At 44.9% G+C, this 21,541-nt stretch overlaps 1 protein-coding gene, 2 long non-coding RNA genes and 1 pseudogene across 4 annotated transcripts in view; 2 read left to right on the forward strand and 2 right to left on the reverse strand.

The window, feature by feature from the left end:
- Positions 1 to 1,859: 1,859 nt before the first annotated feature.
- Positions 1,860 to 3,172, reverse strand: LOC309335790. Its single transcript, XR_014153724.1, has 3 exons — positions 2,991 to 3,172; positions 2,393 to 2,525; positions 1,860 to 2,092 (listed from the first exon to the last, which is right to left on the reverse strand). It is a non-coding gene; the product is annotated as an uncharacterized lncRNA (long non-coding RNA).
- Positions 3,173 to 3,735: 563 nt separating this feature from the next.
- LOC309336007 lies at positions 3,736 to 4,391 on the forward strand. The gene is made up of 2 exons (XR_014153856.1): positions 3,736 to 3,826; positions 4,186 to 4,391. It is a non-coding gene; the product is annotated as an uncharacterized lncRNA (long non-coding RNA).
- A 3,224-nt stretch (positions 4,392 to 7,615) lies between these two features.
- LOC309335785 (NTF2-related export protein 2 pseudogene) lies at positions 7,616 to 8,605 on the reverse strand (annotated as a pseudogene). The gene has a single exon. The product of its transcript is annotated as an NTF2-related export protein 2 pseudogene (transcript).
- An 85-nt stretch (positions 8,606 to 8,690) lies between these two features.
- The window catches only part of COPG1 (COPI coat complex subunit gamma 1), a 28,772-nt gene continuing 15,921 nt past the window's right edge, over positions 8,691 to 21,541 (forward strand). Inside the window, exons 1-13 of the mRNA XM_081850982.1 lie at positions 8,691 to 8,934; positions 11,901 to 11,953; positions 12,044 to 12,124; positions 12,864 to 12,935; positions 13,823 to 13,902; positions 15,503 to 15,578; positions 15,803 to 15,895; positions 16,751 to 16,837; positions 17,450 to 17,607; positions 18,327 to 18,460; positions 19,468 to 19,535; positions 20,157 to 20,345; positions 20,464 to 20,559. Of these exons, the coding sequence (XP_081707108.1) occupies positions 8,898 to 8,934; positions 11,901 to 11,953; positions 12,044 to 12,124; positions 12,864 to 12,935; positions 13,823 to 13,902; positions 15,503 to 15,578; positions 15,803 to 15,895; positions 16,751 to 16,837; positions 17,450 to 17,607; positions 18,327 to 18,460; positions 19,468 to 19,535; positions 20,157 to 20,345; positions 20,464 to 20,559 (1,224 nt within the window). The 5' untranslated portion in view covers positions 8,691 to 8,897. The remainder of the gene's footprint in view (positions 8,935 to 11,900; positions 11,954 to 12,043; positions 12,125 to 12,863; positions 12,936 to 13,822; positions 13,903 to 15,502; positions 15,579 to 15,802; positions 15,896 to 16,750; positions 16,838 to 17,449; positions 17,608 to 18,326; positions 18,461 to 19,467; positions 19,536 to 20,156; positions 20,346 to 20,463; positions 20,560 to 21,541) is intronic.

A 21,541-nucleotide genomic window follows, 5' to 3' on the forward strand; every position in this document is an offset into this window, starting at 1 on the left:
AGCTGATGTTTCATCCAGAAACCTACCAAGCTGTTCAGCAACCGCTCTCTCAATCACCTTACCCAGGAATGGAAGATTCGAAACCGGGCGGTAATTGGATAGATCTAAAGGATCTAATGATGTTTTCTTTAAGAGCGGGCGCACCACTGCCTCCTTCAGTTCCCCTGGGAATGTCCCAGCGCCAAGAGACAGATTGATGATATCCCCCAGGGGGCCCCGCACCTCGTCTGGACACGCTCTAATCAGCCAGGACGGGCACGGGTCGAGAGGACAGGTGGTGGGCTTTCCAGCTCGGAGGAGTCTGTCCACATCAGCTGGGGATATCCAGTCAAAGTGGTCTAATACTGAACCCGAGGACAGTCGAGGGGCCTCCAGTTCCTTTATTGTATCCAAATTGGCAGGGAGGTCATGGCGGAGCAACAAGACCTTCTCCGCAAAAAAGCTCGCGAATGCCTCACAGCTGTGTGTCGAATTGTTATTTAAATTTGGCTGTCCTTCAAGGGACGTTAGAGACCGAATTATACTAAATAATTGCGCCGGGCGAGAGCTAGCGGATGCAATGGAGGCCGAGAAGTAGGACTTCTTAGCGGCCTTCACTGCCATCTCATAGGTTTTCATAAAAACCCTATAAGATGTTCTTGAAGCTCCGTCACGGGCACCCCGCCATACTCGCTCTATAACCCACTAGATCTGGTCTGGAGTAAACAAGTTGTGGGTTGTTGCCTTTGAAGGGTGGCTATTAAAACACCTCAATCTTAAATGTGTTTGTAGATGTATCTTTACTTTTTAATGGAATTTACTTCCACCTTTTGGGCACCACCCAGAGACCATTGGGCATGCCTAAGTCCCCTGGCTCAAGTACACAGTACCTGACCACATATGCACACCATTCGAAATCAGTTGGCTTAAGCACACTTAACTGGTGGATTGTTGTCTTAATTCCTGTTGGATTTCACCAGAACCTGTGAAAGTTTTAAGGTGGTAGCCAAACCCACTGGTTTCTTAGAGCGGTACTTCATAGTTAAGGCTACCTTTTTCCTGTTGAGCTCTCTTGAGTTTGCAGAACATCAGGTGTTATGCCACCAAACTGTGATGCTGCTAGCTAGCTCCAGAGAGACTCTTTAATCCAGAGGCACTCTGACAATAATCCCAGCCCTTCCCCAGTCCATGGAGAGATGTTGCTTGCCTTTTGTATTTCTGGTGTGCAAAGGCAATCAAATGTAAAGATGGCCTCCACAAATCAGAGAAGCAGATCATAACGAGCACAGCAAGTTAAGTGCAACAGGTGACTCAGGTAATAATTTAGTACTGGGATCTGTGGGACAGTTTCTGATGGCATGGCCTAGAAGTGTTCATTTTGAACCCTCCTGTCCATAAGTCACAGTTGACTATATTACAGTGGTTTATCTGCCTGGGGTTGGTAGTTTGATGTTCCTGACTTTGGACAGGATGGCTTTGAATGGACTACCATATATTTACTGTAGCCAACCTGATGCCCCGCCTCAGATGCTGTGAACTACAACTCCATCAACCTTGACCGTTGGCCATGCTAACCGGGACTGATGGGAATTGTAATCTGCAAAATCTGGAGGGCACTGTGTTGTCTACTTGTGCCTTAACCTGCTCTGTGTTCCTTTGAACAAAGGGAAAGTCACTTTCAATGTAAAATTACATGAGAAAGAACCAGCTATCTGCTATCTAGTGTTCATTGTCTCCATCATGGAAAAAGCATGAACATAGGAACCTGGCCATTTTAACAAAAGATGGCAGGGCTTCAACCCTGCAAAGAAATCATGTGCTCTACTACTGCACTATAGCTCTTCATCTATACTATCAGTACCTTGCAAATTCCAGAAGAGTAGCCAAGTTTAGTCTTTTATAGAAACAACAAAGAGTCCCATGGCACCTTAAAAGACTAAGAAGGGTATTCCAACATGACCTTTCATAGACTCGGTATATGAATCTCACTGCTTAGTCATTCAAGCTGTCAAAAAACAGCCATTCCATCTTGACTGTACCTAGCTAGACCACTGGATGAACTGTATGGAGGAACTCAACATAGACCTTGCCTTTTGTCCTCTGTCCAGTGTGTCTGCAAAGAAAGAAATAAAGGCATTTTGGTCAAAGAGCACCACCCCCTTGGTGTACATATGATCTTTGCTGCCATCGATTTTACTCCCAAGATGCTGGCTGCAGAATAGAGATGCAAAAATAACTGTTGTTTCTTCTTTTTGTAAGATGACTCTAATTATGATGTATGGTGCAAAATCCAAATGCAGTAAATAAAAGTTTGTTTTACCTCATTCAGTCAAGTGTGTTTGTCAGCTGTTTTGTTAGAACCCACAAGAGGACAAATCACCTACCTCTAATCCCACAAGAAATCAGCCTCCACCTGAAGCTGGTTCTGAAGATCTAATCTCCTCAGAAACACTGTGTAAGGGAATCACTTCTCTGTGTTCCCATCCCAAGGGTCCTCATTCACTTTTCCCTCTGCTTCTTGATGGAAGATTTGGGTGGTGTACCGACTGAAATAAAAATAACATTCTTGACAATACATTCATTTTTATTACAGAAATCGTTCCCCATAGCAATAAGTTCATCCTTCCCCAAATCTCTAATTTTTCTTCATTTCTTTCCAAGTAGTTATATAATTGTCTTTAAAAATATTTATGTTCTTAGCCGTCAGCCATACATCTAAGTATTTAACTTTTTTTTCTATAGATAATTCCATAGTTTGTTGTAAGTCCTTTTTATATTGCTCTGTCAAGTTTTTCACCAAGACCTTCATTTTATTTTTATTTAATTTGAAACCCACCACCTGACCAAACTCCTGGATCCTATCCAAGACCTTCAGTATGCCGCTCCTCAGATCTTCCACAGTAATCACAAGATCAGCCACACCCCCTTTCCTTTGCCCCTTAAAATAGCCTGCTACCTTCTGTTGTGTTGTAAGACCCTGTCCCATCGTCAGTGCTGAAGATTCAACTTACAGTCTGGTTGGTTTCTGCATGTGGAGTGCAGTTGGAAGGGCGGGTACACCACCATGTCCTCAGGTAGCAAAACGTTTTGGGCGGTCCTGATGGAGTTATCATTTGTTGTCTTAAGCTGTAACATAAGAAGAGCCTGTTGGATCAGGCCAATGGCCCATCTAGTCCAGCATCCTGTTCTCACAGTGGTCAACCTGCAAATAGGAGCACTCTCCCCTCCTGTGGCTTTCTGGCAACTGGTATTCAGAAGCATTGCTGTCTCCAGGTGTGCAGTTTGAGCCCCTGACTCAAGCCTCAACACTCCATTACATCACAATGGCTCACGCATTGTGAGTGGCACTGGCCATTGTGGCTTCAGAGGCACTGTAACAGCCAATCCCTTTTGTCTAAACTTTATTCTTGGCTGTCCACGTGTCAGTAAGACTATTTCAATTATGAAAGGCCAACCTCATTCCCTGCTTTCCTCCCCTAATGGCTGTGGATAGCAGAAAGCAACAAACCATAACTGTCGTTTGCGCTGCTACTCTTGAAGGTCAATGCAGCCATGAATTTGGGAGCAGAGCAATGGGTTCGGCTCTAATGGGCACCAGCACATGTTCTCGTTTACCAGTTGCAGTGAACAGAAGGAGAGAACTGCTAGATCAATCCAAAAGCCCAGCATATCATTCTCGCACTGGCCAACCAAAGGCCTATGGGATACCCACGAGGAGGACCAGAGCATGATAGCAATCTCCCCTTTCACAGCAACTGGCATTCAGAGGCCTACTGGCTCCGACAGTGGAGAGGGAAAATAGCCATCCTGGCTAGTAGTGGTGAGGGCATCAGCTGAACCTTGCTCTGTGGCAGGGCTGGATTTAGGTTTGATAAGGCCCTAAGCTACTGAAGGTAATGGGGCCCTTTATATGTCCAGCTGTTCTTTGTCAACCACAAATTGTCAGGTTTTTTGTATTGAATATATGCTATATGGTAATTTATGGATCTAATAGGTATCTAAAGCCATTTGCACATAACAAATAGGAGCCTACACAACACAAAGCACTGTTGCTGTATGTAGGTTTTATTTTATTTGTTTTTTATCTTATATTTTGGGAATGTACATCCAGCTTTTTTTCCTTTAATTTTTTTTGGGGGGCCAAGAGAGTGGGGCCCTAAGCTATAGCTTGCTTACCTTATATGTAAATCTGGCACTGTCTGTGAGGCTTGGCATGGAAAATAGAGAGATGTTTTGAGGCAGCCCTTTCTTATGGCTTCTTAACCTGAGGACACAACTCCTTTAGTCTTGTCATTCCTTTCATCTCATCAGCACTACAGCAATGCAGTGAGGCACTGTCCCCTGCAAAGTAGTTTTTCCTGCCTTCCTCCCCTGCCACAATATTATAAATAAACCACATTAAATGAGAAGCATATGTGTGTAGAGGTAGACATCTTACTCACACCATGGTTAACTTTCTATAACAATAGCTAAAAAGAGCATCAGAAAAAGCTGTAAGGTCATGCCTCCCACCCACCCTTGATGTAACTGAACACTATGGACATTGGGCTTTCAAAAAACAACAACACAACTGCATCCAAAGGTGAAGTGTCCTAGTTTGCACTGTATCATCTGGGCAGCTGGAGTTCAGCTAAATAAGGTATAAGTGGTGTTGTTGCTTATTTTTTAAAATACAAACATTTTGATTGAAATGTGTATTACCTTGGACTTTGTAGCAGGAACCCCCCACCCCAATCATTCAGTTTGTACAAACTTCACACACACTCACACTCATACACTACATACGCTATGCTTCTGTTATAAATTCATAGAAAATCAACCATACATCGGTTTTGCACTGTTCCACTTTTATTTTAATCCATGAAGGAAGGACTACAAAATGGGGAAGGTTTGATACAGGGAAGCCATAATCCCTTCACCATCCCAGCACATCCACAGGAGCCCTGCCCAGTTGCTATGCCAACCCTGATGGTCCTAGACAGAAGACAATCAAGATCACAAAGAACTTGCATATGGGAGTGGATTCAGCATGGACTGAAACAAAGGACAATGATCAGATCTTCCCTCAGGGGGCAGGAAACTGCCAACTCCCCTTTGTCTCCTGGAAGTGACTCATGGGGAGGGGGAGAGAAGGGAACCAGCCAGGTGACAGGACACTCAGGTTACCACCACAACGCCTCCCTCAACCCCTCCTTTCTGTAATGTATGCATGATGTTTCTGGCGGTGGGCTTGACCTAGAGGAGGGGAATTTCAAAAGTTTTTATAAGGTCTTGCACACCATTTTTCTGTGTCTTTCCTCTCACCTGCAAGTGAGGGGAGCACCCTGTTGCAACAGTCAATAAAGGCCAAGCCTACAGGCTGCTGATTTGCTCCAATTTACTCTGGTTGGTGTCTTTACTTTTTGTCCAAGGGAGCCCTCGGATTTTTCCGGTAACAGCTTTGAGACTGCATGTACACCCACATGCATGCACACCCACACAGAGGTTGCCTGTTGTGCTTGGTTTTGTACTTTCCAAGAGAATTTATGCTTACAGTAGAGTAGCTAAAGAAAGTAGGCATTGGGGGGATCTACTGTATAGCCCTCCAGATATCCTTGGATGACTCCTCGGTCATTCTAGATCTCTGACCATGTTGGTTGGGGGCTGATGGGGAATTGGGAGTCCAACAAATCTCCTTACCCCTGATATTAAGGAAGCTGAAATTATTCACTGCATATTAAACAGGCTTCCAAGAGTTTCTTGGATATAAAGACTGACTTTGGAATCAGCCCCAATTCCAAGGTTTCTGGTTAAGATGCCATCCTGGTTTGGATTGTATATACAACTCATATAAGACTGAAAAATATTGTGACAATTCAATATGCATTTTCCTTCTAGCTTAACTATTATTTGAAAACTGAAGTAGAAAATGATAAGGGGTGATACATTGTGTAGCTAAGATGGAATAAGTTTATGTTGTACATGTCCAGATCACTACTTGGGGTATTATTCTCCAGAAAGAATGCTTTTTACAATGTATCCATTAGAAATTTTATGAACTGCTATCTCAACCAAAAATAAAAAATAAAAAAAATCCAAGCAGTGTACAAGTCCTATCTAAATATAAAATTTGACTAAATTACGTACACCAATGTAAAACAGAAATAAAACCATAATAAAAACAGATAAAATCAGTAAGACATTGAAAACAAATATAACCTGACAGCAAAGTTTTTAGCAGTGCAGTGATGGCACCTGCTGCAAAGCTAGCAGGGAGCAAATCTGAAGCGTCACCTTTCATTGCTGGACCCTGACTCTAGCTTCTTTAGTGAACATTTTGAGATAACAGCGGCTGGCAGCTTGGTGCAAAGTACACAGGCCACTTGTGTAGTGTAGGTACAGCACAAGCCGCCACAAGACGTCCCTGCGTACTCTAGCTGAAGCTGACCACCGTCAACATGTTCTTTGAGGACCACTGGATCGACAGTAGGTACATCTCTCTTTTTGAATATTTGCAGAATGTAAGAGATTGGTATGAGGGGGTATTTTGAATGAGCTTCTTGCTTGCGTTCTCCTTGAAAAGGACAAAGTAGCATTCCACAGCAGACAACAGGAAGTGTTGATAAGCGTATAATAACTATCATTATTAAACTAATGGAGTCTACAACTAGGTCTCAACGGTACAATTGAAGAGACTGGTGGTGAAATGTATTTGGGAAGGGGTTTTTACACAATAGTCAAGATTCTGGTCCTCATGCTGGTTAGGTTAGCATTTTCACAGCAAACTTCTAAGCATATGTTGTTAGGAGTAAGCTGCACTGAGTAAGTATATTTAGTAAGAACATTTAGGATTACAATTTTCATTTGGTCCCATTGCCATTCTTTTGTCCGGTGAGCAGGGAGAAGTTTAAATTCCTCTGACTCGAGGGTTTCTTTTTTAAGTTCAGTTCAAGGAACAGAATAGAATATTCCACTATGATTATGCAAAAGCATGGGACTACTCAGTAGCTCATCTAAGACTAGTATCTTGGCAAGCTTGTCTCTACTGCCGATTCAGTTCCAGGTTGAAACAAGCTCTGCTGGTTTACAGTATATGTCCTTGATATGCTTCACATTTCCACCACCTAATACACCTTAACTCCTAACATTTTGTTACGCGGTTAAGTGATCCCTGCTTTTTCCAAGTGATGGAAGGCCAACATTACAAAATTACAGGATTGTTATCTTGGATGAGAGAACCCTGGGTACTTAGGCATTGAGAGAATGCTTATGGGGTCTTTGTTAAGGTTTGTTCTATTTACAAAGTACAGTATGTTGGAAGAAATAGGCCCATACAGGCATGACTAAGCCAAGCATGATATGTCCCTTTCCTTGCCCCTATTAACAGTTTAATAACACAAATTCTTTGGGGGGTGGTATTTTTGTTTGTTACTATGTTATGTATGTTTGTGTTTTTATATTGTAAACTGCCCTATGATCGTCAGATGAAGGGCAGCATAGAAATTTAAAGAAACAACGTAACAAATAAATTTGAGAGGTCTAACTTTCTCCCAGAATGGGACAATGGGGAAACACTTCCTTGACTGACTTCTGCTTGTTAGGCAGCTAATCAAGGCACTGAAACCTTGTCAGGAAAAAAACCAAGAGAAAACACAAGTAAGAATAAGCAGCAGAGGACTTTTACTCTTATTCATGAAAACCAACTCAAACGATACCATAGGGTAACAGCCGTATTGGAACAATTAGAATTAAACACAGGTGGCTCTCCAAACAGCATCAATACAAATGTTCTGAAAGGAACAGCCCTTCTTTTCAAGTTTTATTTTTGTGAAGTAGATAGTTCCTGGCAAGCTGCAGTTCTTCCAAAGAGGAGGGACTTTCCCACAGCCAGAGTACGGCCATCCTGAAAGCCAATTAGCTTGTCCAGAGGAAAATATACCCAACTGCGGTTGCCCACTAATTCGGAGAGTCCAGGAAGCGGAAGCAGTCACTTGCGATCTTCCACACTGTGCTGTTGTTTGTGGTCTGTGCTGTCAGCAAGAAGCTCTGGTTGAAGTACTGCTGCTCGTTCCCATCAAACTTGACGAACCCGTATGTCACGATCAGGATCGTGTTGTGGTTCTCTGTGGCTTGCTCGTGAACAGGCTGGCAATCAAAGGTGGTAATTTGAAAATCGCTTGAAGGCAGCTTTTCGAAGAACTCTGCAAGGGCTGCTTGCCCAGAGACTGCATTCCCATTCCAAACGAGGGTCGCTTTCTCCTGGTAGAGTTTGGTCAGCGCCCGCCTCCTTTTATCCATGGTTTCATAGTAAATATTTGCGAATTCTTCCGCAGCTCGGCAAGCTTGATCCACATAGGTTTTAAAGTTCATCGAGGTGGCCATGTGGGCGGCGTCTCTCGGCGGGAAAATAAGAGGCGGAACCTCCCTTCTCTTGCCCGCGAGGGTCCAGAAGAAACCCGATTCCCTCAGTCCGGCTCGAGATTTGCTGCCGCGCTGCCCACGCGTAGCTCTCCCCTCCGCCGCGGCGCTTCCGCTTCCCTCCCTCTCGAATATCCGCGTTCCTTGAAAGCGATTGGTCAGGAGCACGTTCCCTCGGTTTCCAATCCGGCGCAGCCATTGGCTTGAGAATCAAGGACGCCTCGCGGTCATCTCCGCCCTACTGCTGGCAGCCACGTCGAATCCTCGGCAGCCCGCGAGGCGACGAGGGCGCCTGCGCGCTGCTGTCGTGCTGAGCTGTCCCGGTGACATGCTGGCAGGAAGTGGCGCCTTTGCAGGAAGTCGGAGCTCCAGGGATGCCCAGGGAGGCGCAGTCCGCCTTAGTAGCCTGATAGCCCTGCTCGGGGTCCGCGCTCCTTGCCTCTCCCCTTGGCCGGGCTGGGTCGCCTGCCGGCCTCGGCTCTCAAGCTTCTCCGCGGCCCCTGCAGCAACACAGGGACAGGATGCTGAAGAAGTTCGATAAGAAGGACGAGGAGTCCGGTGAGTTAATGGGAAACAGCAATTCATTTGTCGTCCCAGTTGGGCAGCAATGAAACTACTAGCACGTCTGCAAAGCTGAGCAGGCTCCAGTATGGTTTCGAATAGGATGGGCAGCCGCCTCTTGAGATTTCTGCATTGCAGACAGTTGGGCTAGATGATCCTCGAGGTCCCTTGCAATTCTACGATTTATATGTGAAATTCTTCTTACGTATGAATTCTTTTAGGCATGTATGTTTTGATTGGTGAATTGCTTCAAGATGCTTGGTGGAAAGCGATTCAGCAGATAAATAAAGGTGATCTTAAGGGAAGTGCATCTATATCTCTTGCACATCTTATTTTAATAAGGCTTTAAACTGTTGTTATGGTCTTTCTGCACAAGGTTTCTTTTGTTCAACCACAATATACTTTTACTGTACGGTGGTTCAGCAGTTGTATACTTTCCCTGTTCCATTTCCATTGGAACATTTATTTACTGTTTTTGCTCCATCTCTCCTAATCTCTTGGGCCTCGCTTGGCAACTTATAAAGCCCTAGGCAAGCGCTCTTGGACTGTTTTAGTTGTACAGTTCCAAATGTGACATTAGGCAGTCTATGAATAAATAGTGCTTACATTTGACTGGTGAGTTTTTTGCAGGTTTGGAGAGAAAGCAAAATGACACCTTCTCCTTTCCCCTCTCTCTCTGTGTATAAGGCAAGTGCCTATCAGTGGTTTCTCCCTCCATCTTTATTTCAGATATGGTACAGCTTTGTTGAGAGATGTCTGCAAGCCACTCTTCTTTTGAAACAATAGGGATCCACATTTTAGGGCAGTACCTTGTGTGGATGAGGGAACAGCTAATGAATTTGGTTGACAAGATACAGTGGTGCCCCGCAAGACGAATGCCTCGCAAGACGAAAAACTCGCTAGACGAAAGAGTTTTCCATTTTTTGAGGTGCTTTGCAAGACGAATTTCCCTATGGGCTTGCTTCGCAAGACGAAAACGTCTTGCGAGTTCTTGCGAGTTTTTTCCCCTTCCCCCCTCCTTTTTCTAAGCCGCTAATAGCGCTAAGCCGCTAATAGCCGTGCTTCGCAAGACGAAAAAACCGCAAGACGAAGAGACTCGCGGAACGAATTAATTTCGTCTTGCGAGGCACCACTGTACAGTGGTGCCCCGCAAGACAAACGCCTCGCAAGACGGAAAACCCGCTAGATGAAAGGGTTTTCCATTTTGGAGGCGCTTCACAAAACAAATTTCCCTATGGGCTTGCTTCGCAAGACGAAATGTCTTGCGAGTTCCTGCGGGTTTCCCTCCCTTTTCCCCCCCTTTTCCTAATCCGCTAAGCCGCTTATCAGCTGATCCGCTAAAAGCCTCTAAACCGCTAATAGCACTAATCCGCTAAGCTTTCAATGGGCTTGCTTCGCAAGACGAAAAAACCGCTATACGAAGAGCCTCACGGAACGGATTAATTTCGTCTTGCGAGGCACCACTGTATGTTGGATAACTAAGTCACCTACAACTGAGTTTCTTTTGTGTTTAAGCTGTGAGTACAAAGGAAACTGCCTTATACCAAGCCTGACCATTGGTCAGTCTAGCTCAGTATTGCTGACTCTGGTGGGCAGCAACTCTTTCAGAGTTTCCAGACCGAAGACATTTTCAGCTCTGATGGGAGATGCTGGGAATTTGAACCTGTTTTATTCTACATGCAATGCATATGCTTTACCACTCAGCTATAAACTGTAGATGAGACAGGGCTGCATTAATTTTATTTGTTTTGTTTTGTTTTTGGTTGTACACTATTGTTTTTTCTTTCTTTTTCAGCAAAGGGCTGGGAAGTGGTATTTTTTTAAAAAAAAATAATAATCATTTTTTCAATACAAACAACAACCAAAAAATATATATACAACAAAAACCACAATAACACTAATAACACAATTTAACAATTCAGATTTGAGTACTGATGTACCTATAACTAGTAGTAATGTATGGAAGTGAGAGCTGGACCATAAAGAAGGCTGATCGCCGAAGAATTGATGCTTTTGAATTATGGTGCTGGAGGAGACTCTTGAGAGTCTCATGGACTGCAAGAAGATCAAACACATCCATTCTTAAGGAAATTAGCCTTGAGTGCTCACTGGAAGGACAGATCGTGAAGCTGAGGCTCCAATACTTTGGCCACCTCATGAGAAGAGAAGACTCCCTGGAAAAGACCCTGATGCTGGGAAAGATGGAGGGCACAAGGAGAAGGGGACGACAGAGGACGAGATGGTTGGACAGTGTTCTTGAAGTGACAAACATGAGTCTGACCAAGCTGCAGGAGGCAGTGGAAAACAGGGGTGCCTGGCGTGCTCTGGTCCATGGGGTCACGAAGAGTCGGACACGACTAAACGACTAAACAACAACATACCTATAACTGTACCTTTTTAACAATATTTCCCCACCTCTCCTCCCCCTACTTCCCACTGGGAAGTGGTATTTGAATTCATAGAATATCAGAAATAGGGTTAATGGGTATACCTATCTTGAGGTTAATAGCAACTGGGGGAGGAGAGAATTGAACCTGAGACCTTGTTCACACAAAGCATGTGCTCTGTGGCTGAGTTATGAGATCTTCTCCCATCACAAGTTTTTATGTATGTAAGACTTTTACAGAGCTGGTAAATTTCCAAGCTTCTGGTTCCTCAAGTAGCTAAATATATCTAACCTTTTTGAAATACTTACTTCGCTTTCATACGGTTGGTTACAATGGTGTTAATTGCATATAGCGTGTCAGCCTCAATATGTGGGATGACTTGTAGAGGTCTTAGCCTATCACATATGAGGAATTCCCAGATATACATTAAAAATTCTTTTTTGAGGATTCCAAGGTGATAAATATTCACGCCAGCAAAGTTGATGGTGGCTGAAATTCAGGCTTTCCAGCTTACTGGATTTAACACATAGTGACAAATCCTTGGTCGTGATCACATTTGATGTTCCTTTGTTGCAGGTGGGGGTTCCAATCCATTCCAACACTTAGAGAAAAGTGCTGTGCTGCAAGAAGTAAGTTCTTTAACAGTGCTGGTCTTTTTCTCAAGGAAACATATTTTGGCATATCTCTGAGATCTCATTCATTCACATCTTTCTTCCTAGGCTCGAGTATTCAATGAGACACCTATAAACCCTCGGAAATGTGCTCACATCCTCACCAAGATTTTGTATCTCATAAACCAGGTAATGGGAAGACTTTTAATTTTCATTTATAATGGTTTCTCCTCTGTGTTAAACCAGAACTTGTCTGCCTATTAATGCTCATGAGTAGAGCTTGTGCTGTGCTGCTTGGAAGAACAGCTGTTTCAGTAGCAGTGGGTTGTGAATTGTCTTGGTAGTGCTTCCTTTCCCCCCTCCAGGCTGATGAAGCAGGTACTGTCATGAAGCAGCAACCAAGTAGCCTGTGCCAGTTCTCAAAGTGACTCTCTTTTGAAGAGGTATTTGGTTCTTTCCGCCTGGGAAGGTAGATTCGTCCTTCAATTCCTGTAGCCAAGCTGGTGCCAAAGGTATTGCTCTGCTTTCCTTTGGACCACATCAGTGAGGCCAAGAGGGAGGTCTTGTCGCCTGGGCAGCCCAGGAGCTCCACACACACTGCCCAGGCTTACTCCCCAGGGAGGTCACTTCAGTGCTGCTAATGCAACAGTTTGACTTCACGCCCAGAGGCACACTCTTGACAATGGAGACAGGTAGATTCCAGCAAGAAGCTCTTGTGGCAGGCGTCCTTTTCCACAAAGATGATGTTAACAAAGTCGCTTCTTTCTGACCTCCCAGCCTTGGCAAACTATTGACATGAACTTCCCTCTGTTGCTTAAAGCGATTGCTATTGTAGGTGTGATTTCTGTGGCAATGCTCACTGCAGTTTTATTCCACCATTGATTCTAGTTGCTAATAAATATTGATGGGTTTCTTCCCTGCGTTCCAGGGCGAGCACCTTGGTGTGATGGAAGCCACAGAATCCTTCTTTGCAATGACCAAGCTGTTCCAGTCCAATGATGTAAGCATGCCAAGTCTGCCTCTATATGTTCACATAGGGGAGGGGAAGAGTACGGGAGGCCTATCCTTTAGTGCAGGGCTGTCCAAATACCAAGAGACTGCAATCTACTCCCACTATAAAACAACTGGCAGTGATCTACCCATTGGATTGTCCAAAGTTGTTGAGCTTTTTTTTGGGGGGGGGAGCCAGAGTGGTCCCACGATCGACCAGTAGATCGTGATCAACCTGTTGGGCAGACCTGCTTTAGTGTGCAGTCCTGGGCAAGAAATCCTTTTGCCCAAGAGCCACTTTGGCAAAATGGTGGGGTGGCAGGTCCACTCCCAAAATGGCCTGAAGCCATTGTTACATTTGTTTCTCATAGAATCATAGATTTGCAGAGTTGGACCCAAGGGTCATCTACTGCAGCCTCCTGCAATGCAGGAATCTTAACTGAAACATCCATGACAGGTGGCTGTCCAGCCTCTGCACATATGATATATGCTATTGGTCAAGTACAGTCATGGGAACATAGGAAGTTGTCTCATACCAAATTCGACCATTAGTCCACCTAGCTCAGTATAGCCTACACTGATTGGCAGTGGTTGTCCAGGATTTCAGACAACAAATCTATTCCAGCCCGACCTGGGGGTGGTGAGGATTGAACCTGGACCTTCTGCATGCAAAGCAGATGCTCTGTCACTGAGCTAGGACTCATACCAAAATATGTTCTGGGTGAGCCAATAGCAAAATGTTTGGCGACTCCTGTCTCTCCCCCCCCCCCCCCGAAATGATAGCAAGATTGATTGATTGATTAATAGGTATCCCACTTTTGCTCCCAAAGGATCCCAGGGCAGTGACATTATACATTTTATGCATCGTAACACTTATCTTCCTTGTTTTTCTGCCAGCCAACTCTCCGCAGAATGTGCTACCTGACCATCAAAGAGATGTCCAGCATCTCAGAGGATGTCATCATTGTGACTAGCAGGTGATTCCTACTTGAGCTGTTCTCTATGCAACTGTTTCCCCTTTTTTATTTAAGGTTGTTTTTTTTGTGTGTGTGTGTGTGTGTCTCCTGAGACCCTTTTAAGCCCCGTAGGGTTGGCAGCAGTGCCTATAGGAAACAATGAAGTTGGTGGGTGTTTGAGAGGAAGAAATGATCTTCTTGAAAAGGGGTATTGAAAGACAGATGCTGAAGTCCTCTCAGTGCAGTTGGGCAACTCCAACCAGGAGCAATCCAAGCATGTTCACTGCAGCTGGGAAATCAAGACAAAACAACAAGATAATGGTGCCTTCTTTCTTTCCCCCCTCTTAAAAAAAACCCAACGTATTGCTTTTTTATCCTGTGGGTACTTTCATGAGAATCTTTCTAGCATACGTGGAGATAAGGAATGTTTTGACTCAGTAGAAACCGTTAACAGCAATGCTTGTCAATGTTTGCAGGCAAATTTGAGCAGTAGTTTGCACCTTCCTTTTGAGTGTGTGAGAGCATGCACATTTTGAAAGACAACGAACCACATTGTTAAGGTGTAGCAACTCTTATTTTAGCTTTTGTGCTGTATCTTGTGATTTACATATTAGCTGTTTTCCTGCCCCCAATGAGGCCGGCACATGTTGCGAAATCATCAGTTTCATAAAGTAACAGGCTACCATAACTTCTCTATTAGGAGCACACTCAAGGATTTACAGGGGTACACATTATCATATTTATTGTGGCCCTTTGGGCCACTCCCACAAAGGCATTTCCATCTTGTTGAGAACGTGCTTCTGTTTCTTCTGGTCTGCAGCTCTTGTTGTGGAGGTGGTGGAGGAGAGGTGATTAACAAAATTAATCCTCCTGGCATACTGGGAATATCCCCTCACTCACCCAAGTTTAGGATATTCCAGCATTCTTCAGCAGGGTTTCTTTTTCTTTGAGAAAAATAAGTGGCTCACGTAAATGTAAACAAGCTTTAATAAAAAAAATGAGAGAAAACTGTAGCAAAAGAACATGATGAGCAAGACTAAAACAACATCGTGAGTCAAGTCTGAGGCAAGAAAACAAGAAGAGGCAGTTGGTTCCTCTTAACGGACATTCTTAACTGAACATAACGGATCACACTGAAGGGAGGGGCTGATTCCAGAGCAGAACACACAATCCCTGCCCACCAGATACAGTGGTGCCTCGCAAGACGAAAAGAATCCATTCCGCGAGTCTCTTCATCTAGCGGTTTTTTCGTCTTGCAAAGCAAGCCCATTAGCGGATTAGCGCTATTAGCGGCTTTTAGCGGCTTATCGGATAAGCAGATAAGCGGCTTAGCGGCTTAGAAAAGGGGGCGGGGGAGGAAAAAAAACCCGCAGGAACTCGCAAGACATTTTCGTCTTGCGAAGCAAGCCCATAGGAAATTCCTTTTGCGAAGCACCTCCAAAACGGAAAACCCTTTCGTCTAGCGGGTTTTCCGTCTTGCGAGGCATTCGTCTTGCGGGGCACCACTGTACCAAACTTTCTACTGATCAAATTAGGTCCCAGTGTTTTTCTTACAGCTCTCGCCACTGTTGTCTACTGTCTCTGAAAGCAGTCCTAAAAACTTTCCCCTATTTTAATCCAGTTTAACCAAAGATATGACGGGGAAAGATGACAACTACAGAGGCCCTGCTGTACGAGCCCTCTGCCAGATTACCGATGTAAGTGCCGCAGTGTAATTCTTTGCTGGCGGATCTTTTTCTCCCGGCTACCCCTGCTGTCTTTCCCCATCCTTCCAATCGCTGTCTCTCCTGAGTCCCCCTCTTCTCCCCTGCTTCCTGACTCGCTTCTTTGTTGTTCATTTTGCCCCTTCTCTGAAGTCCTCCTGCCAAATGGCCTCCTGTTTCTGCTCTCACAAGCACCTCTCGCATTGCCATCCCCACAGACGACCATGCTGCAGGCCATTGAGCGCTACATGAAGCAGGCGATTGTGGACAAGGTGCCCAGTGTCTCCAGCTCTGCCCTTGTGTCGTCTTTGGTACGTAGGTTCTTGACACATAGCCTGTGCCCTGAGCGAGAAGGCCTGTGTTCGGATAGGAGGAGCATTACATTGTTTGCCCATCTGTAATGAAAAGGGTATACGCTTCATTTTGTGAAAAGCTAGGATCGGAGAATGTACTTCTTTCCAGGAACTCAGAGTGTCTCTGTTCTTGGTTCCTTGGTGGGCCATTGCTGCATTTTGGGGAAGAAGCAGTGATGTTCTGAAATTTATAAAAAGGTAAAGGTAAAGGTACCCCTGCCCGTACGGGCCAGTCTTGACAGACTCTAGGGTTGTGCGCTCAGCACACTCTAGAGGCCGGGAGCCAGCGCTGTCCGCAGACACTTCCGGGTCACGTGGCCAGCGTGACGAAGCTGCTCTGGCGAACCAGCAGCAGAGCAGCACACGGAAACGCTGTTTACCTTCCTGCTATAAAGCGGTACCTATTTATCTACTTGCACTTAAGGGTGCTTTCGAACTGCTAGGTGGACAGGAGCTGGAACCAAACGACGGGAGCTCACCCCGCCGCGGGGATTCGAACCGCCGACCATGCGATCGGCAAGTCCTAGGCGCTGAGGTTTTACCCAGAGCGCCACCCGCGTCCCCTCTGAAATTTATACCTTTTGCCAAATTGCTTTTCAGAAGCATTGCCTTCCTGAGTTCTGAGACTGTTTCAAGCCACAGATGGAAAGGGGGTGGTGGTGATAGGCTGACATTAACATGTGCAGCTCATAGAGCCCCAAACTTGTGCCAGATCTTTCTGGGGTCTTTCCTTGCCTCTGCTGGAAAGGACCCTTATTTGGATTGCAAAGACCACTTCTTTATGTACCTCCTTGTTGTTATTTTTCTTGACAGCATCTTCTGAAAACAAGCTTTGATGTGGTAAAACGCTGGGTCAATGAGGCTCAGGAAGCAGCTTCGAGTGATAATATCATGGTCCAGGTAAGAATCTTAAAGGCACTTTCAGTCATCTTTTTAAAATGACATTGAGTTTTAGGTATGTGTTTTTGGGTTGATTTGTGACAGGGAAAGGGAACCTTTAGTCCACTGGCTAAACTTGACCCACCTAGGGTTCATATGTGCCCCACAAGTCCTTTCCCCCCAAACCGCACCAACCTGCCTTATACATTATGTCCTATGTGATGTTAGGTGGGGTGGGGGGCAGGTAGAGATATGGCTGCCAGTTCACAAGCAGGAACCTCAAAGTGCAGACTCTTCTGACCATTGGCTGGTGGGTGGTAAAGGTGAAGCTTTATGTACTTAAAGGCACCACATAGTGTTCTTTACAAGGTAGGCGACCCTTCCAGCTCTACAATGCTATAATTCTAAGCGCAGTGTGGTGCTTTGAAGTCTCAGCTTTGGGACTTCAAAGTGCCCAATCCCTTGACATCACAGTGATGTCTGGTGACTGACAGGTAGACAACCACACCCACCTGTCACATTTAGCCCTGCTAGCTAGGATCTGATGAGGTTCTGGCCTGTGAAGCCAAAAAAACATGGAAATAACCTTGACCCTGATACGACCCATTTTTCCCTCTCCTTAATGTCTTCCAGTATCATGCCCTTGGCTTGCTATATCATGTGCGCAAAAATGACCGCTTGGCTGTCAACAAAATGCTGAACAAGTTCATGCGCCATGGCTTAAAATCGCCTTTTGCCTATTGCATGATGATCCGAGTGGCCAGCAAACTGCTGGAAGAAGAAGCTGGAGGGTAAGTTCCTACTGCTTGCTATTGTTTTTACATCCCAGGAAAAAACATTCTGCGTAGTGCTACACCAAACGTTCTTCAAATTTGATTTTGGGCTTTTTTAAGTGTTGGAAAGTTTCCCGAAAGCACCTGCAAGTCTTACCTTTCTTATGTTAGCATCATTAAAATGGGAAAAAAAGGTCTCCTGCTTCTAAGAAAGTAGGAAGTCCATTATAGGAACATAGGAAGTTGCTTTGTACTGAGTCAGACTATTGGTCTATCTAGCCCAGTACTGCCTGCATTGATTGGCAGCAGCTCTCCAGGATTTCAGGCGGGAGTCTCTCCCAACCCTACCTAGAGATGGATTGAACCTGCGACCTTCTGTTTGCAAGCTGGATGCTCTACCATTGAGCTGTGTCCTTTCCCCAATCAGTTTTGGCTGCATTAGAACAGCACTGAGAGCAAGCAAAGCTATTTGGGCTGGGAGGCATGGCCCTTGATGATACTGCCTTGCAACCAGATCTGATTCCTCCCACCCTCTAAAACTCATATGCCGCTCAGTGGTGGCAACCCCCACCCCCTTCAAGTGGATAATACACCTCCAAGCAGTTGGGTCACTTCCGAAAGTTCAGTTTGCTTTCCTAGCGGACAGCCATGCAAGTTTTTAAGTCAAGCAGTTGGCCTATGCATGGGACCTGACTCCTCCTCCTCCTCTTCCTCCTCCTCCTCTTTTGGTGTCCTAGCCGTGACAGCCCCCTGTTTGATTTCATTGAGAGCTGCTTACGGAACAAGCATGAGATGGTGGTCTATGAAGCTGCATCTGCCATTGTTAACCTGCCCAGCTGCTCGGCTAAAGAACTGGCGCCGGCTGTGTCTGGTAAGTCTTTTAATTGTTGAAGGAAAGGGAGGCTTGCTGGACACAGGCCAGTTTGCTTACTGGTCGTAAAACTAAAGTCTTGCTGTCAATAAAAAGCACTCCCTTGCTGGGTTCAGTGCAGGATTCTCCAGCATCTTTAGGGTTGCTGTGTGTTGCAAAGCAGGCCTGTGAGTGCTGTAGGATAGCATCAGCAAAGTGGCATGCAGGCAGGCTCATTGATTGAGATGGTGCATTTGGGCCCTGGGAAGATTGGATATGTGATGTAAGAAAGCCTTTGCCTAATGTTAGGCATCAGGCTAAAATGTTCCTCTTTAACCAGGCCTTTGCTTGATTTGATTGACATCCTATGCCCTTTTAAAATGTGTTAGGGGGTGTTATTGGGTGGATGTTGTTTGTATTTTGATTATGTACTTTGTGGTTTTATAGTCTGATTTTTTTCCTGTGAACTGCCCTGAGACCTTCGGGTATAGGGTGGTGGAATAATAGTAGTAGTAGTAGTAGTAGTAATAATAATAATAATAATAATAATGTTGATAATAATAAATTAATAATACAATATTTGCTAAGAAAAGTAAAAGAAATCAAAATCCACTGTGAATATTAAGAAAGGCGTAAGTGAGTGGATGAACAACGACTTGATGCAGGAACAAAAACCTGGTCATGTCTTGTCATCTCCAACAGACAGCATCAATCAGGAGTAGCTAACATTGTGCCCCCAGATTTTGTCGGACCTCAACTCCCATCATCACCAGGCAGGCTGGCCCATGGTCAGGAATGATGGGAATTGTAGTCCAAGAACATCTTGAGGGCACCACATTGGCTATCCCAGCTTAGATTTGGTGACTGGTGGAAAATGCAAACTGTGAATGAAAAAAATATGTCTCTTCTGCAAACTTCTTGTGTTCCATTTTCACCCCTTATGCAGGCTGTGAACTGAATCATTGTAGTATGGATGGCGTGACTATCTTGCCAATAATACTCTATCATTATTATTATTCATTTTACAGTGTTACAATTGTTCTGCAGTTCACCCAAGGCAGCACTTCGCTATGCAGCAGTTCGGACCCTCAACAAGGTAAGAAGGCTCAAAGAACTCTGTGGTCAGTTGGGTTTGCCTGCTTGGGTAGGGCTAAATTCTTAGTTCTTGGATAAGTGAAATAATAAAAAAGAAGTGCCATTGATCCTATGAGACCAGCTGATAGGAACAGATTTCACCAGTTCTTTGAACCACCTCTCTGGTTATGTGTCCATTTCTTGGTTTTCTGAACTGTGGTTTAAGAAACTGGGAACAAGTTTTGAGGCCCACATGCTTCTTCCCCTGCACACTGTCTTAATTTTAAGTCGCAGCTCCTTTTTGTATCCCAGACAAGAAAATCTGGCTCTGTTCCACTAGCCAGGATCAACTGTGAAGATTTGTGTTGCTAAACTGGCATTAAACCCCAGCATTAAACTCTGCATTTTGTATGCAAGGTGGAACTGTAGCTCAAAGATAACAAGACAAGAGCTGAAGTTGGGGCACAACAAAAACAGTTTAATAAATGGCAGTTTATTTGTGTCAGAAACTTTGATTCTTGCCCATTGTGCTGTAGCTGTGAACTCTCCCAGGGGCTCTTATATTGAAGATACTCTATATTCATACTTACAAGTTCAGCCAGCCTGCAGGGAGCAAATTCTTCTTTCTGTTCCTCACCGCTAGGTTGCTATGAAGCACCCGTCTGCTGTGACTGCCTGCAATCTTGATTTGGAGAATCTGGTCACAGACTCCAACCGCAGCATTGCTACCCTGGCCATCACCACCCTGCTGAAAACCGGCAGCGAAAGTAGCATTGACCGGCTCATGAAGCAGATCTCCTCTTTTATGTCTGAAATCTCCGACGAGTTCAAGGTATGGAAAGACTCATGCTTGGGGCTTTTATTGAGCTTTTCTGTTTGTGGGATGTGGGCTGGTGTGAGACGTAACTCCAGTCGTTCAGTGTGCTTGTTGCATTCCATGTTCTTTCCAGGTTGTTGTGGTACAGGCCATCAGCGCCCTCTGTCAGAAGTATCCACGCAAGCATGCCGTCCTCATGAACTTCCTCTTCACAATGCTGCGTGAGGAGGTAAGTGTCGCCGTTTGCATTGCTCTCCTCATTATTGGCTCGGAGCAATCTTTCTCCTGCAACCTGTGCAACCCAAAATGGAAGCCTGCGTGACAGAAATATGACTAGCTTCAGGTTACAGCTTGGACTGCAGGAATCTGATACAATGTAGAGGTCTTTTAACCCAGTATGTTTCCGAGCAAAATTCATAGTGTTTGTGCTGACTTTTAAAACCGTAAACGGCCTCAGCCCAGTATACCTGAAGGAGCGTCTCCACCCTCATCATTCTGCCCAGACACTGGGGTCCAGCGCCAAGGGCCTTCTGGTGGTTCCCTCACTGCAAGAAGTGAGGTTACAGGGAACCAGGCAGAGGGCCTTTTTGGTAGTGGCGCCCGCCTTGTGGAACGCCCTCCCATCAGATGTCAAGGAAATAAGCAACTATCTGACTTTTAGAAGACATCTGAAGGCAGCCCTGTTTAGGGAAGTTTTTAATGTTTGATCTTTTATCGCTTTGTGATTATGATTATTATTAATATTCTGTTGGGAGCTGCCCTGAGTGGTTGGGAAAACCCAGCCAGATGGGCAGGGTATAAATATATTATTATTAATTTATTATTTCCCCACTTGAGTAATGTCAGTCAGATGCTACCACTGCTCACAGGGTACATGCCTACTGCAGGCATGATACATTCTTGTCAATATTAGCTAAAACCCATTCACCATTTCCTGCAGGAAAGCATTGCTTACTGATTATGCTGTACTTATTTGGTGAACATCCTTAGAAGCCTCTGCATGGTTGGGAACCTTGATAAGGCAAAGCAGTCACAAGGAGACTTTTACATGCAGTTAGTCAAGCATGCTTGACATTGGACCTTCTCACTCAACATGGATCAGGTGCACACAAGTGCGCATGAGGATAGTGGGGGCCCTGTACAGTCTGTTTAATGTGTAAATAAGGCTACAGTTTGGGTTGAGGGATTTTCTAAGGTGTTAGAATTTTTTT

This window comes from Podarcis erhardii (genome assembly GCF_964252035.2).
Source record: "Podarcis erhardii genome assembly, chromosome: 2".
Lineage (NCBI taxonomy): Eukaryota > Metazoa > Chordata > Lepidosauria > Squamata > Lacertidae > Podarcis > Podarcis erhardii.